Source organism: Salmo trutta, chromosome 5 (assembly GCF_901001165.1).
Source record: "Salmo trutta chromosome 5, fSalTru1.1, whole genome shotgun sequence".
Classification (NCBI taxonomy): domain Eukaryota; kingdom Metazoa; phylum Chordata; class Actinopteri; order Salmoniformes; family Salmonidae; genus Salmo; species Salmo trutta.
In genome coordinates this window covers 44,574,518-44,587,873 of record NC_042961.1, presented here as the reverse complement: position 1 = coordinate 44,587,873, position 13,356 = coordinate 44,574,518, and the positions used below count along the sequence as shown (strand labels likewise).

The 13,356-nt window shown below is 41.1% G+C and overlaps 1 protein-coding gene across 2 annotated transcripts in view; it reads right to left on the bottom strand.

Annotated features, from left to right (window-relative positions):
* Positions 1–8,832: 8,832 nt before the first annotated feature.
* Positions 8,833–13,356, bottom strand: part of kcnip4a (potassium voltage-gated channel interacting protein 4a) — a 203,456-nt gene continuing 198,932 nt past the window's right edge. For both annotated transcript variants that reach the window (XM_029753777.1, XM_029753778.1), the window contains exons 5-8: positions 10,747–10,854; positions 10,311–10,415; positions 9,996–10,058; positions 8,833–9,860 (exon numbers count right to left, since the gene is read on the bottom strand). In XM_029753777.1, coding sequence (XP_029609637.1) covers positions 9,813–9,860; positions 9,996–10,058; positions 10,311–10,415; positions 10,747–10,854 — 324 coding nt within the window. In that variant the 3' untranslated portion in view covers positions 8,833–9,812. The remainder of the gene's footprint in view (positions 9,861–9,995; positions 10,059–10,310; positions 10,416–10,746; positions 10,855–13,356) is intronic.

Genomic DNA, 13,356 nt, shown 5'->3' with positions numbered 1-13,356 from the left:
TGTCTACCGTTTACCCTCACTTTTTGGACAGACCAGAGGCTTAGATATGCAGTTTTAGAAACTGTTCTTCATCCTGTAAGCGTTACATGGCAATGCAGGAATTTTGACAGCACACAGGGCTGCGGGCCAGGTTGTGGGTTCGCAGACCACCGTCGACAAGAGTTGGGGTCGAAAGATCTCCTTTATTGTAAAAGCATTGCCTGAATCTATCATTGTATTTGCAGGTCCAAGAAAAATTGTCTTTTATAAACATTTCATGCAATTCTGCGGCATTTTACATATTAACAGAATATTTACATTTTAAATTATAGGCTAAGAATGGACAGAGATGGGCCTGTGTTCATCTTATCCTATTTCTCCAATACCAAATCATGGTGCCTTGTTTGCAACGAAACTGTTCCTGTTAGAATTATTTGCAATTTGAGACATCATTATGAATCTGAGCATGATACTTTCAAAAGTTAGGCCTACTGTTTCACCCCAGAGTAGACCTATGGGAAAAATGGAAGCTTTAACTGCTGGCTACTTTTCTTCTGTGGCTTAACCCAACAAGAGAAGATCACAAGTGTTTCCCAAAAATCTGTCTGGATTTAAACATCTATTGTACAGAAAGTGAATAACTTAATCAATTGATAGTGACAGAATTCGATTGCTTCCCAAGCAAAGTCAATTTGTCTCCTTGGCTATAGACGGTTGTAACTCAGCCTCTGAATGTCAAAGAAACTAAACAATAATATCCTCATATGCATCGCTGTCATGTCTTTCCCAGGTATTTTACAGCTTGTTTCGAGCATAAAGCATTGCGGACCAAAGCACTGTTAAAAACTGAACAAAAACATAAAACGCAACAATTTCAACAATTTTACTGAGTTATAGTTCATATAAAGAAATCAGTCAATTTAAATGAATTCATTAGGTGTTAATCTAGGAATCTCACATGACTGGGCGGGGCGCAGCCATAGGCCCACCCACTTGGAAGCCAGGCCCAGCCAATCAGAATTACTTTTTTCTCTATAAAAGGGCTTTATTACAGACAGAAATACTCCTCCGTTTCATCAGCTGTCCGGGTAGTTGGTCTCAGATGATCCCGCAGGTGAAGAAGCCGGATGTGGTCCTGGGCTGGTGTGGTTATACGTGGTCTGTGGTTTTAAAGCCGGTTGGACGTACTGCAAATTCTCTAAAACGACATTGAAGGCAGCTTATGGTGGATAAATTAACATAAAATTCTCTAGCAACAGCTCTGGTGGACATTCCTGCAGTCAGCATGCCAATTGCATGCTCCATCAAAACTTGAGAAATCTGTGGCATTGTGTGGCAAAACTTCACATTTTAGAGTGGCCTTTTATTGTCCCTGGCACAAGGTGCACCTGTGTAATGAACATGCTGTTTATTCAGCTTCGGATCCATTTTATTTTCTTCAAAATCTTAAGCCAAGGGGTCTGTGCTTTCTACCATTTTCTTTAATAAAAAAGTAGGCCTATGGCATACCCTCTAATACCCCCTCAATTAAAGTATTGGTTTTAATTCAACAGCCCTTCACTGACAATGAGGTAGGCCATTTAAAGAGAGCATGGTGGGTAGAGGAATTGTCTGAAAAATCTATGGATATAGCAGCCTATAGCCTATTTTCGTCTGTCAAACAGGTAGACCTCTCTTTTCTTGAATAGGAAAATAAGAAGAAGACAGGCTCCAACACAAAGCCCTCGTTGTTAGTAAATCTAATTAAAATGAATCCGGTTTCATGAACATAAGCTGTCCATTTCCGATTGATTGTGCCGCGGCTGCTTCCTCAAGTTTCAGCACCACAATATACAGTTGAAGTCGGAAGTTTACTTAGGTTGGAGTCATTAAAACTCGTTTTCAACCACTCCACACATTTATTGTTAACAAACTATAGTTTTGGCAAGTCGGTTAAGACATCTACTTTGTGCATGACAAGTAATTTTTCCATCAACTGTTTACAGACCAATTATTTCACTGTATCACAATTCCAGTGGGTCAGAAGTTCACATACACTAAGCTGACTGTGCTTTTAAACAGCTTGGAAAATTCCCGAAAATGATGTCATGGCTTTAGAAGCTTCTGATAGGCTAATTGACATCATTGGAGTCAATTGGAGGTTTACCTGTGAATGTATTTCAAGGCCTACCTTCTTTGCTTGACATCATGGGAAAATCAAAAGAAATCAGCCAAGACCTCAGAAAAAAAATTGTAGACCTCCACAATTCTGGTTCATCCTTGGGAGCAATTTCCAAATACCTGAAGGTACCACGTTCATCTGTACAAACAATAGTATGCAAGTATAAAGACCATGGGACCACGCAGCTGTCATACCGCTGAGGAAGGAGACGCGTTCTGTCTCCTAGAGATGAATGTACTTTGGTGCGAAAAGTGCAAATCAATCCCAGAACAACAGCAAAGGACCTTGTGAAGATGCTGGAGGAAACAGGTACAAAAGTATCTATATCCACAGTAAAACGAGTCCTATATCAACATAACCTGAAAGGCCGCTCAGCAAGGAAGAAGACACTGCTCCAAAACCGCCAAAAAAGCCAGAATACGGTTTGCAACTGCACATGGGGACAAAGATCGTACTTTTTGGAGAAATGTCCTCTGGTCTGATGAAACAAAAATAGAACTGTTTGGCCATAGACAGGAAGTTAAAGCTTGGTCACAAATGGGTCTTCCAAATAGACAATGACCCCAAGGACAACAAAGTCAAGGTATTGGAGTGGCCATCACAAAGCCCTGACCTCAATCCTATAGAAAATTTGTGGGTAGAACTGAAAGAGCGTGTGCAAGCAAGGAGGCCTACAAACCTGACTCAGTTACACCAGCTATGTCAGGAGGAATGGACCAAAATTCACCCAACTTGTTGTGGGAAGCTTGTGGAAGGCTACCCAAAATGTTTCACCGAAGTTAAACAATTTAAAGGCAATGTTACCAAATACTAATTGAGTGTATGTAATCTTCTCTCTACTATTACTCTGACATTTCACGTTCTTAAAATAAAGTGGTGATCCTAACTGACCTAAAACATGGAATTTTTACTAGGATTAAATGTCAGGAATTGTGAAAAACTGAGTTTAAATGTATTTGGCTAAAGTGATTGTATGTAAACTTCCGACTTCAACTGTAAGTTACTAAAATCTGCCTTATGCTGAGGTCAATAACTCTGATAAATACATCATGGGCAAGAAACATTGATTTTAATCAAATGTACTATAGTAGTAGCAAGTTACACTACATGACCAAAAGTATGTACACCTAAAATATCACATTTATATAGTGGCAAGAAAAAGTATGTGAACCCTTTGGAATTACCTGGATTTCTGCATAAATTGGTTATACAATTTGATCTGATCTTCATCAGTCACAACAATAGTCACAACAAGAAACACAGTTTGCTTCAACTAATAACACTCTGTAAACATTCACAGTGTAGGGTGGGAAAAGTATGTGAACCCTTGGATTTAATAACTAGTTGACCCTCCTTTGGCAGCAATAACATCAACCAAACGTTTTCTGTAGTTGCAGATCAGACCTGGACAACGGTCAGGAGGAATTTTGGACCATTCTTCTTTACAAAACTGTTTCAGTTCGGCAATATTCTTGGGATGTCTGGTGTGAACCTCTCGAGGTCAGGCCACAGCATCTCAATCAGGTTGAGGTCAGGACTCTGTTTCTTCTGTTGAAGACATTGTTGTTTATATACTTCTTTGTTTTGGGTTGTTGTCCTGTTGCATCATCCAACTTCTGTTGAGCTTCAATTGGCGGATAGCCTTACATTCTCCTGCAAAATGTCTTGATTCACTTGGAAAATCATTTTTCTTTCAATGATAGCAAGCTGTCCAGGCCCTGAGGCAGCCCCAAACCATGATGCTCCCTCCACCATACAGTTGGGAGGAGGTTTTGATGTTGGTGTGCCTTCAAAACAACTCAACTTCAGTTTAATCTGTCCACAGAATATTTTGCCAGTAGCGCTGTGGAACATCCTGGTGCACTTTTGCAAACTTCCGATGTGCAGCAATGTTTTTTTGTTGTACAGGAGTGGCTTCTTCCGTAGTGTCCTCCCATGAACACCATTCTTGTGTAGTGTTTTACGAATCGTAGACTCAAGAGATGTTAGCATGTTTCAGAGATTTCTGTAAGTCTTTAGCTGACACTCTAGGATTCTTCTTAACCTCATTGAGCACTCTGCACTGTGCTCTTGCAGTCATCTTTGCAGGACGGCAACAGTGCTGAACTTTCTCCATTTATAGATAATTTGTCTTACCGTGGACTGATAAACATCACTGTTTTTAAAGATACTTTTGAAACCCTTTCCAGCTTTATGCAAGACAACAATTCTTAATTAGGTCCAGGTTCAATTAGGTCTTCTGAGATCTTTTTTGTTCAAGGCATGGTTCACTCAGGCAATGCTTCTTGTGAATAGCATTTTCAATAGGGCAGGGCAGCTCTAACCAACATCTCCAATCTCGTCTCATTGATTGGACTCCAGGTTAGCTGAGTCCTGACTTCATTAGCCTAGGGGTTCACATACTTTTCCCAACCTACACTGTGAATGTTTCAATTATGTATTCAATATAGACAAGAAAAATACAATAATGTGTGTTATTAGTTTAAGTACAATGGTTTGTCTACTGTTGTGACTTAGACGAAGGTCAGACGTAATTGTATGTCCAATTTATACAGAAATCCAGGTAATTCCAAAGGATTAGCATACTTTTTCTTGCCACTAAGTATTCTGACCCTTAACTCAGTAATTTGGTGAAGCACCTTTGGCAGCAATTACAGCCTCGAGTCTTCTTGGGTATGACGCTACATGCTTGGCACACCTGTATTTGGGGAGTTACCCCCATTCTTCTGTGCAGATCCTCTCAAGCTCTGTCAGTTTGGATGGGGAGCATCGCTACACAGCTATTTCCACTGATGTTCGATCAGGTTCAAATCCAGGCTCTGGCTGGACCAATCAAGGACATTCAGAGACTTGTCCCGAAGCCACTCCTGCATTGTCTTAACTGTGTGCTTAGGGTTGTTGTCCTATTGGAAGGTGAACCTTCATCCTAGTCCGAGGTCCTGAGTGCTCTGGAGCAGGTTTTCATCAAGGATCTCTCTGTACTTTGCTCTGTTCATCTTTCCCTCGTGTCCCAGTCGCTGAAAAACATCCCCACAGCATGATGCTGCCACCCCCATGCTTCACCATAGGGATGGTCTCAGGTTACCTCCAGACATGACACTTGGCATTCTGGCCAAAGAGTTCAATATTGGTTTCATCAGACCAGAGAATGTTGTTTCTCATGGTCAGAGTTCTTTAGGTGCCTTTTGGCAAACTCCATGCGGGCTGTCATATGTCTTTTACTGAGGAGTGTCTTCCGTCTGGCCACTCTACCATAAAGGCCTAATTGATGGAGTGCTGCTGAGATGGTTGTCCTTCTGGAAGGCTCTCCCATCTCCAGAGGAACTCTAGAGCTCTGTCAGAGTGACCATCGGATTCTTGGTCACCTCCCTGACCAAGGCCCTTCTCCCCCGATTGCTCAATTTGGCTGGGCGGCCAACTCTAGGAAGAGTCTTGGTGGTTCCAAACTTCTTCCATTTAAGAATGATGGAAGCATCTGTTGATGGGGACCTTCAATGCTGCAGAAATGTTTTGGTACCCTTCCCCAGATCTGTGCCTCGACACAATCCGGTCTTGGAGCTCTATGGACAATTCCTTCGACCTCATGGCTTGGTTTTGGCTCTGACATGCACTGTCAACTGTGGAACCTTGTATAGACAGGTGTGTGCCTTTCCAAATCATGTCCAATCAATTAAATTTTCCACAGGTGGACTCCAATCAAGTTGTAGAAACATCTCAAAGATGATCAATGGAAACGGGATGCACCTGAGCTCAATTTCGAGTCTCATAGCAAAGGGTCTGAATACTTAAGTAAATAAGGTTTTTACATTTTAAAATAAATTTGCAAGAATTTCTAAAAACCTACTTTCGCTTTATCATTATGAGGTATTGTGTGTATTTTGATGAGAAAAATAATTGAATCAATTTTCGAATAAGGCTGTAACATAACAAAATGTGGAAAAAGTCAAGGGATCTGAATATTTTCCGAAGGCACTGTATACAGTATACAGCAATTGGTTAAGCAGCACACAAAAAAGTTTTTGATCAGCAAGATCAGAGCAGGCCGGGGCTCATTGTTGGAATATCCATTACAGTGTGTAATTTACACCATCCCAGCAGCTATCTTTGAAATATAACTTTGTTCTGTGCTTTTCCGAGCATGCACTTCATAGCCTATAGGCTATGGACCATTTGATTGAGACCACACTAAATAGCCTATAGGAACACTTGATATTGCTCGCCCAGCGGAGAATCAGAGGTGAGGGGCGGCAACCGGCACTTATGTCAATCTGATATATAGCCTAATTAGCAACTCATTCTAAAATACTGAGAAATATAGACGTTTCATCAATTACAAATTACATGACCTACCCCTGGACTAGATAAAAAAAATTCTAAACCCTCCCCTTGACTGAAATGAAAAAGCATGACGCTCCCCCCTTTTCCTCCAGTACCCATTCTGTACATTTCTATCCATCCCTAAGTGTCTGTCACAGCGCTAAAGTTGAAGGTATCATTTGGTAGGCACAAGCAAATTAACATTCAGTACAGGAGTGTTACAAGAAACATGACAAATAGTAGTTCATTCATTTTAACAGGCTTTTTTCGATGCATTCAAATTTTCCAAGATCAGAATTTGAGTGCATAAAATCAGAAATCATAGAACCCAATTACTACCCTCATGCAATAATGATCGATTTAAATACATTAGGATGTAAGGTTGAAGAACAGATTGACATAAGTCACTTTTTTGCAACACTTTATCATTAGGGAACTTGTTTTCCAGAGACATATTCGGTAAGGAGAAAATGTTTTGAGATGGAATGAAACAGGTACTACCTGAACTTGCCTAAATATCAGACTTACTATGGTTACGCCATGGATAATCAGTCTGAAAAAAGTTGCTGTTAAAAATATGTAATAGTCTCTACAAACTAGGTTACTTTACCGGTTGTCCGTGCTGTTGGTCCTTTTGCTGGAAGGTAGTGGAGATCAAATGTCCATAGGAAAGTATTGTTTAACCGACTTTTTGCTGCGCCGGTAGGTTCTGTCGCTTGTATTTTCCACCTCCTGACGCATTTCACGTGATGCACAGTGTGAACAATAGGCAAATGTAACCGAACGTAGTCGATCAAAGCCTGTTCCTTGCAATCAGCTGGAAGTGCTTGTGAAATTTGTTTGGGACAACATTCAGTCTGTGCTTCGGTTAAGCTCGGCCATTGTTGACATATTGTGCAAGTCGCATGCGAATTGCGTCAGCATTGAAAATACAAACCGATATAGACCAGCGTACTGAAAGTCGGGTTAACAATGCTACTCCGTGGGTATTTTGTCTCAGACGACCTCTTACATAAAGGACAAAATCAGCGGACAACAGGTAAAGTACGTTCAACATTCTGACTTGTGATGGGACTGTTCACAAAAAGTGAGCCTTCATGTTAGAGACGAGAGAGGAGACTTCCACTCTTGGATTTGTAGAGGCTATACCTGAACTTGTCCAAAAATAACTTGTTTTTCATTGCAGGCTTTTCTGTGCCCTATTTGACTTGACCCATGTGTTTAGGAGATAATTAGCAAGCTGAACAAAATCATTGGTCAAAAAAGATCAAGTTAGGTACACAAACAAGTTATTATCCTAAACTTTGCTTAATCATATGGACATCAGACATATTCCCATGGGTACATTTACATGGATACATAAGTAATTGCCAATTAAGTCCATACAAGTGAATTGCACAGAATACTGCAGATACTACCTTGCTTGTGTCCACATTGGTAAAAGCAATCTTTTAGATAGAGGAGGACAAAATAGTAGGGTTTTTGGAACCACCTGTAAGTGAGTGAGATTGGGGAAGGTGAGGCCCCATCTGCAGCCCAGCATGCTCTGTGCCTGCCCACATTTGGGGCCAATCAGGGCTCTAATCAGAGAGAGCAGCAGCCAATCAGTCTTCATTATGCAAAGAAACCAAACACAGACCCCATCCAGAAGCAACCTCTATCCAGAAACAACAGCTAGACTCTTAATAACACACTTGTAGGTGGTTTGATTCCTGGCCATTCAAATTGGGTTGAACAGTCAAATCTGATTTTCCCTCATGTGGTTTTTAGACTTAATTGGCAAGCTTGCTAGCTTGTTGCCAGTTTGACAAGAACATGTAGTAGGTAACTAGTTTGTTTAAACACATTAGTTAAAGCTAAACAGCTACCACTTGTTTTGAAAGTTGGATCATCTTATCCTTAAAAGTGTTTGAACATTCAAAACAACTGGGAAAGGTCCATGGCAGGCATTGTTGTCACCTTAGCATGCCACATAACTTCTGAGAAGTACCACCAATCAGCCTACACCACTGTGCACACACCTGTCATTACTATGACAACCAGCAAATGACTGCTGTCTGAACACACAAATCCGATTTGGTCACTTGTAACTTGCTGTTTAGACAGTCAGTATTCCAAAATTGATTTTAAAAACAAAACTGATTTGAGCAGTGTGAAGGCCTGCAGTGTGAACAAGGCTCGAGAGGATTGGATAGATACAAAGTGAAATAGGTTATAGCTCCACCTTGCCTTCTGACAGGCCGAGTGGAATTATCGGCATATTGCTACACCTGTCCAATCCTCCCAGATCTCTGCAATCGCCTAGAAAGTTGGGGCTAGGGGTTGTTTCTGGAGAGGGCAATATATTTACAAAACCAAAGGTGACAGAGATCAGATTTGCTTGTATAACTTCATCCCAGTGATCCTCTTTATAAGACAGTGATCAATATATATTACATACCCAAGAAGACCGTAAATTCACCCCAAGAGTTAGCTTCTGCTTAATACTGAACATCTGACTATCCCTTTGTACACTGACTACCATATTATATAAATAAAATCAAACATACCAGTGTAAACTACAAAACAGTGCTTCGAAACATGAATGGAAACCTGTCGACAGGAAACATCTCAAAACAGGGAAATACACACGTAGGGTCACATAAAATACATTTAGAAGCAGCATAATCTTGTGACAAGATGGTCATTTCTCCTATGCGTAGACTCAAGGTAAGTAACACCAGCCTGTGTGCTTCTAAGGATTCTTTTCACTGTCCAGACTCATCAAATTCAATGTGGAGTGCATTGTCTCATTCTAGTTGGCAAGTAAACATGAACAAAGTTGAACAGTCCTCAGATAGTATATACACATATATTTTTTTTAAATGGTACAATGTTAAGTCTATATTTTATCCGGGTCCTGTGAGAGCAAAGGATGGACCATGGTGGGTGGAAAACCTTGGAATTTGTAGCCTACTTTAGCAACGCTTGCTTGTCACTATTCATCACAAACGCTCACCTTTCAAACTCATTGTTGTCCATCTGTTCAAAGGCAGTGGCAAAATCTAACACAGCCGGGTTTCCTGTACTGCAGATAAACACTGACTGCGGCACAGCTGTTAAGATTGAGGCATCTTTGTACACAGGTTTGAAGAGTTCAATTTACTCAATCAAACCACAAAACTCAAATTGAAAACGTAAGAATGGAAACATCAAGGCTTTTTTTTGCAAAGTTATTCCAGAATGTTTCATACCATTACATCTATACTGTATTTGTTGTGTGACAATACTTCCATACGTTTGCCTGAACAGCGTACAGTTGATAGAATAGCGTCTGTTGATAGTCCGGTCCAGAGCTCTCCACGTCAGCCACAAGTTAAATGACGTTATCAAAGAGCTGCATCGATCTCATGATGTTCTCATCCTGGTGGACAAAGGTACTTTTTAAAGATATGTTGCTACTTCACTGACAACTCTTATGTGAATACCAGAGGTACTAAATACTGCATTATGCAAAACATATGATGCGATTGCAGAAAAGAAGGCAGAAATAACTCACATTTTGGCAGCAGTCAATAAACTCGTCTATGGTTACAACTCCATCCTTGTTTTTATCCATCTTCTGTTGGTCAGGAAGGGCAGAGATGTTGAGAATCAAACACAATATAATGTAACAGTATAGACAGAAATACATTGAAAAGATGGCCAATTGTTCATTTCATTCCACACAACAAATGTCACTGTGCTTTAGGGTTATTTGTATCTAAATATGACAAGCATTGGACTACGGGTGCATACAATAAATGCTGCTAATGGGGAATATAATATGCACATTTTGGCAACAATGTACGGAACTTAAAAATAAAAAACATACCTGAAAAAATATCTCCACGTGTTGCCGAGGTGTATCGTCTTTGAGTAGGGGATGTGTGCATTTCCCCATCATGTCATAGATGGCCTTCATGATGTCAAGCATTTCCTTTAAAACGGAGAGTTAAGATAACGGATATGTTGACAAGTACATTATGCAATACCCGACTTTCAGGGTATCATACTATGAAACGTTGACAAAGTAGGGGATCGTTCTTTTTTTTACATATCATTAGACTGGTTGTCCAGTATTCAAAAGACGTCATGCTTTGTATCTACTTACAGTAGGTCACCGCTCATACAACACTTTACAATTATTAGGTCAGTATGGTTATCCCTTCTGTTCGTATTTAAAGAAATCTATATATGATTCACTCTGTTCAGTCATCTACCATATCGACATCACCGTGACAGCAAGTTGTGACATTAATGGTAAGTACCTCCTTAGTAATATAGCCATCCTTATTAATATCATACAGATTAAAGGCCCAGTTGAGCTTCTCCTGGACTGAGCCTCGGAGCAGGATAGAGAGGCCCATTACAAAGTCCTGCAGTAGAAACACAACCCATTAGACCTTTGCACTTCAACAAACACAATACAATTGTACCAAGTATATCTCAAACATCAGCTAAACCTGAATGGATTGATATGATATCGGTACATCCAACATACACAAAAGTATATTCATGTGTAAAGAATGAACTTGAATTGATTACCATATCTAAGTGAATTAAGTATCTAGTCTAAAAGACATAATGCATTCATCGGTATGATACTTCCCAACAATATTCTTCCCAAAAAGCAACAATTGAACAAAGAGAACATTATATCCTTGTAGCGCTGAAACTTAAATAATAAGGAATGCATATGATTTGATTTGTAGAGTTTTTTTAGGGTCCCTATGAAATAGGCTTGAGGGTTATCCAGTACTCTAGGACAGAAGGTCCCAGTGTTTATTAACACCAGATAACTAGGGTGTAGAGCAATGACAACATGTCTGTTGTAATATGTAAGCCTATACTCTTCATTAATGTTAATTATATGTATGCTGGGGGGGATTTCCATATATATATATATATATACACACATACTGCTCAAAAAAATAAAGGGAACACTTAAACAACACAATGTAACTCCAAGTCAATCACACTTCTGTGAAATCAAACTGTCCACTTAGGAAGCAACACTGATTGACAATAAATTTCACATGCAATTGTGCAAATGGAATAGACAACAGGTGGAAATTATAGGCAATTAGCAAGACACCCCCAATAAAGGAGTGGTTCTGCAGGTGGTGACCACAGACCACTTCTCAGTTCCTATGCTTCCTGGCTGATGTTTTGGTCACTTTTGAATGCTGGCGGTGCTTTCACTCTAGTGGTAGCATGAGACGGAGTCTACAACCCACACAAGTGGCTCAGGTAGTGCAGCTCATCCAGGATGGCACATCAATGCGAGCTGTGGCAAGAAGGTTTGCTGTGTCTGTCAGCGTAGTGTCCAGAGCATGGAGGCGCTACCAGGAGACAGGCCAGTACATCAGGAGATGTGGAGGAGGCCGTAGGAGGGCAACAACCCAGCAGCAGGACCGCTACCTCCGCCTTTGTGCAAGGAGGAGCAGGAGGAGCACTGCCAGAGCCCTGCAAAATGACCTCCAGCAGGCCACAAATGTGCATGTGTCTGCTCAAACGGTCAGAAACAGACTCCATGAGGGCCCAACACCATGCAGGACGTTTGGCATTTGCCAGAGAACACCAAGATTGGCAAATTCGCCACTGGCGCCCTGTGCTCTTCACAGATGAAAGCAGGTTCACACTGAGCACATGTGACAGACGTGACAGAGTCTGGAGACGGCGTGGAGAACGTTCTGCTGCCTGCAACATCCTCCAGCATGACCGATTTGGCGGTGGGTCAGTCATGGTGTGGGGTGGCATTTCTTTGGGGGGGCGCACAGCCCTTCATGTGCTCGCCAGAGGTAGCCTGACTGCCATTAGGTACCGAGATGAGATCCTCAGACCCCTTGTGAGACCATATGCTGGTGCGGTTGGCCCTGGGTTCCTCCTAATGCAAGACAATGCTAGACCTCATGTGGCTGGAGTGTGTCAGCAGTTCCTGCAAGAGGAAGGCATTGATGCTATGGACTGGCCCGCCCGTTCCCCAGACCTGAATCCAATTGAGCACATCTGGGACATCACGTCTCGCTCCATCCACCAACGCCACATTGCACCACAGACTGTCCAGGAGTTGGCGGATGCTTTAGTCCAGGTCTGGGAGGAGATCCCTCAGGAGACCATCCGCCACCTCATCAGGAGCATGCCCAGGCGTTGTAGGGAGGTCATACAGGCACGTGGAGGCCACACACACTACTGAGCCTCATTTTGACTTGTTTTAAGGACATTACATCAACGTTGGATCAGCCTGTAGTGTGGTTTTCCACTTTAATTTTGAGTGTGACTCCAAATCCAGACCTCCATGGGTTGATAAATTGGATTTCCATTGATTATTTTTGTGTGATTTTGTTGTCAGCACATTCAACTATGTAAAGAAAAAAGTATTTAATAAGATTATTTCATTAATTCAGATCTAGGATGTGTTATTTTAGTGTTCCCTTTATTTTTTTGAGCAGTGTATATACACACATATGGAAATCCCCCCCAGCATATCTATCTATCTATCTATCTATCTATCTATCTATCTATCTATCTATCTATCTATCTATGACACACACACACACACACACAAAGTAAAACGTTTACATACACCTTAGCCAAATACATTTAAACTCAGTTTTTCACAATTCCTGACATTTGATTCTAGTAAAAATTCCCTGTTTTAGGTCAGTTAGGATCACCACTGATGCTGCCACCCCCATGCTTCACAGTTGGGATGTGGTTATTCGGCTTGCAAGCCTCCCCCTTTTTCCTCCAAACATAATGATGGTCATTATGGCCAAACAGTTCTATTTTTGTTTCATCAGACCAGAGGACATTTCTCCAAAAAGTACGATCTTTGTCCCCATGTGCAGTTGCAAACCGTAGTCTGGCTTTTCTAT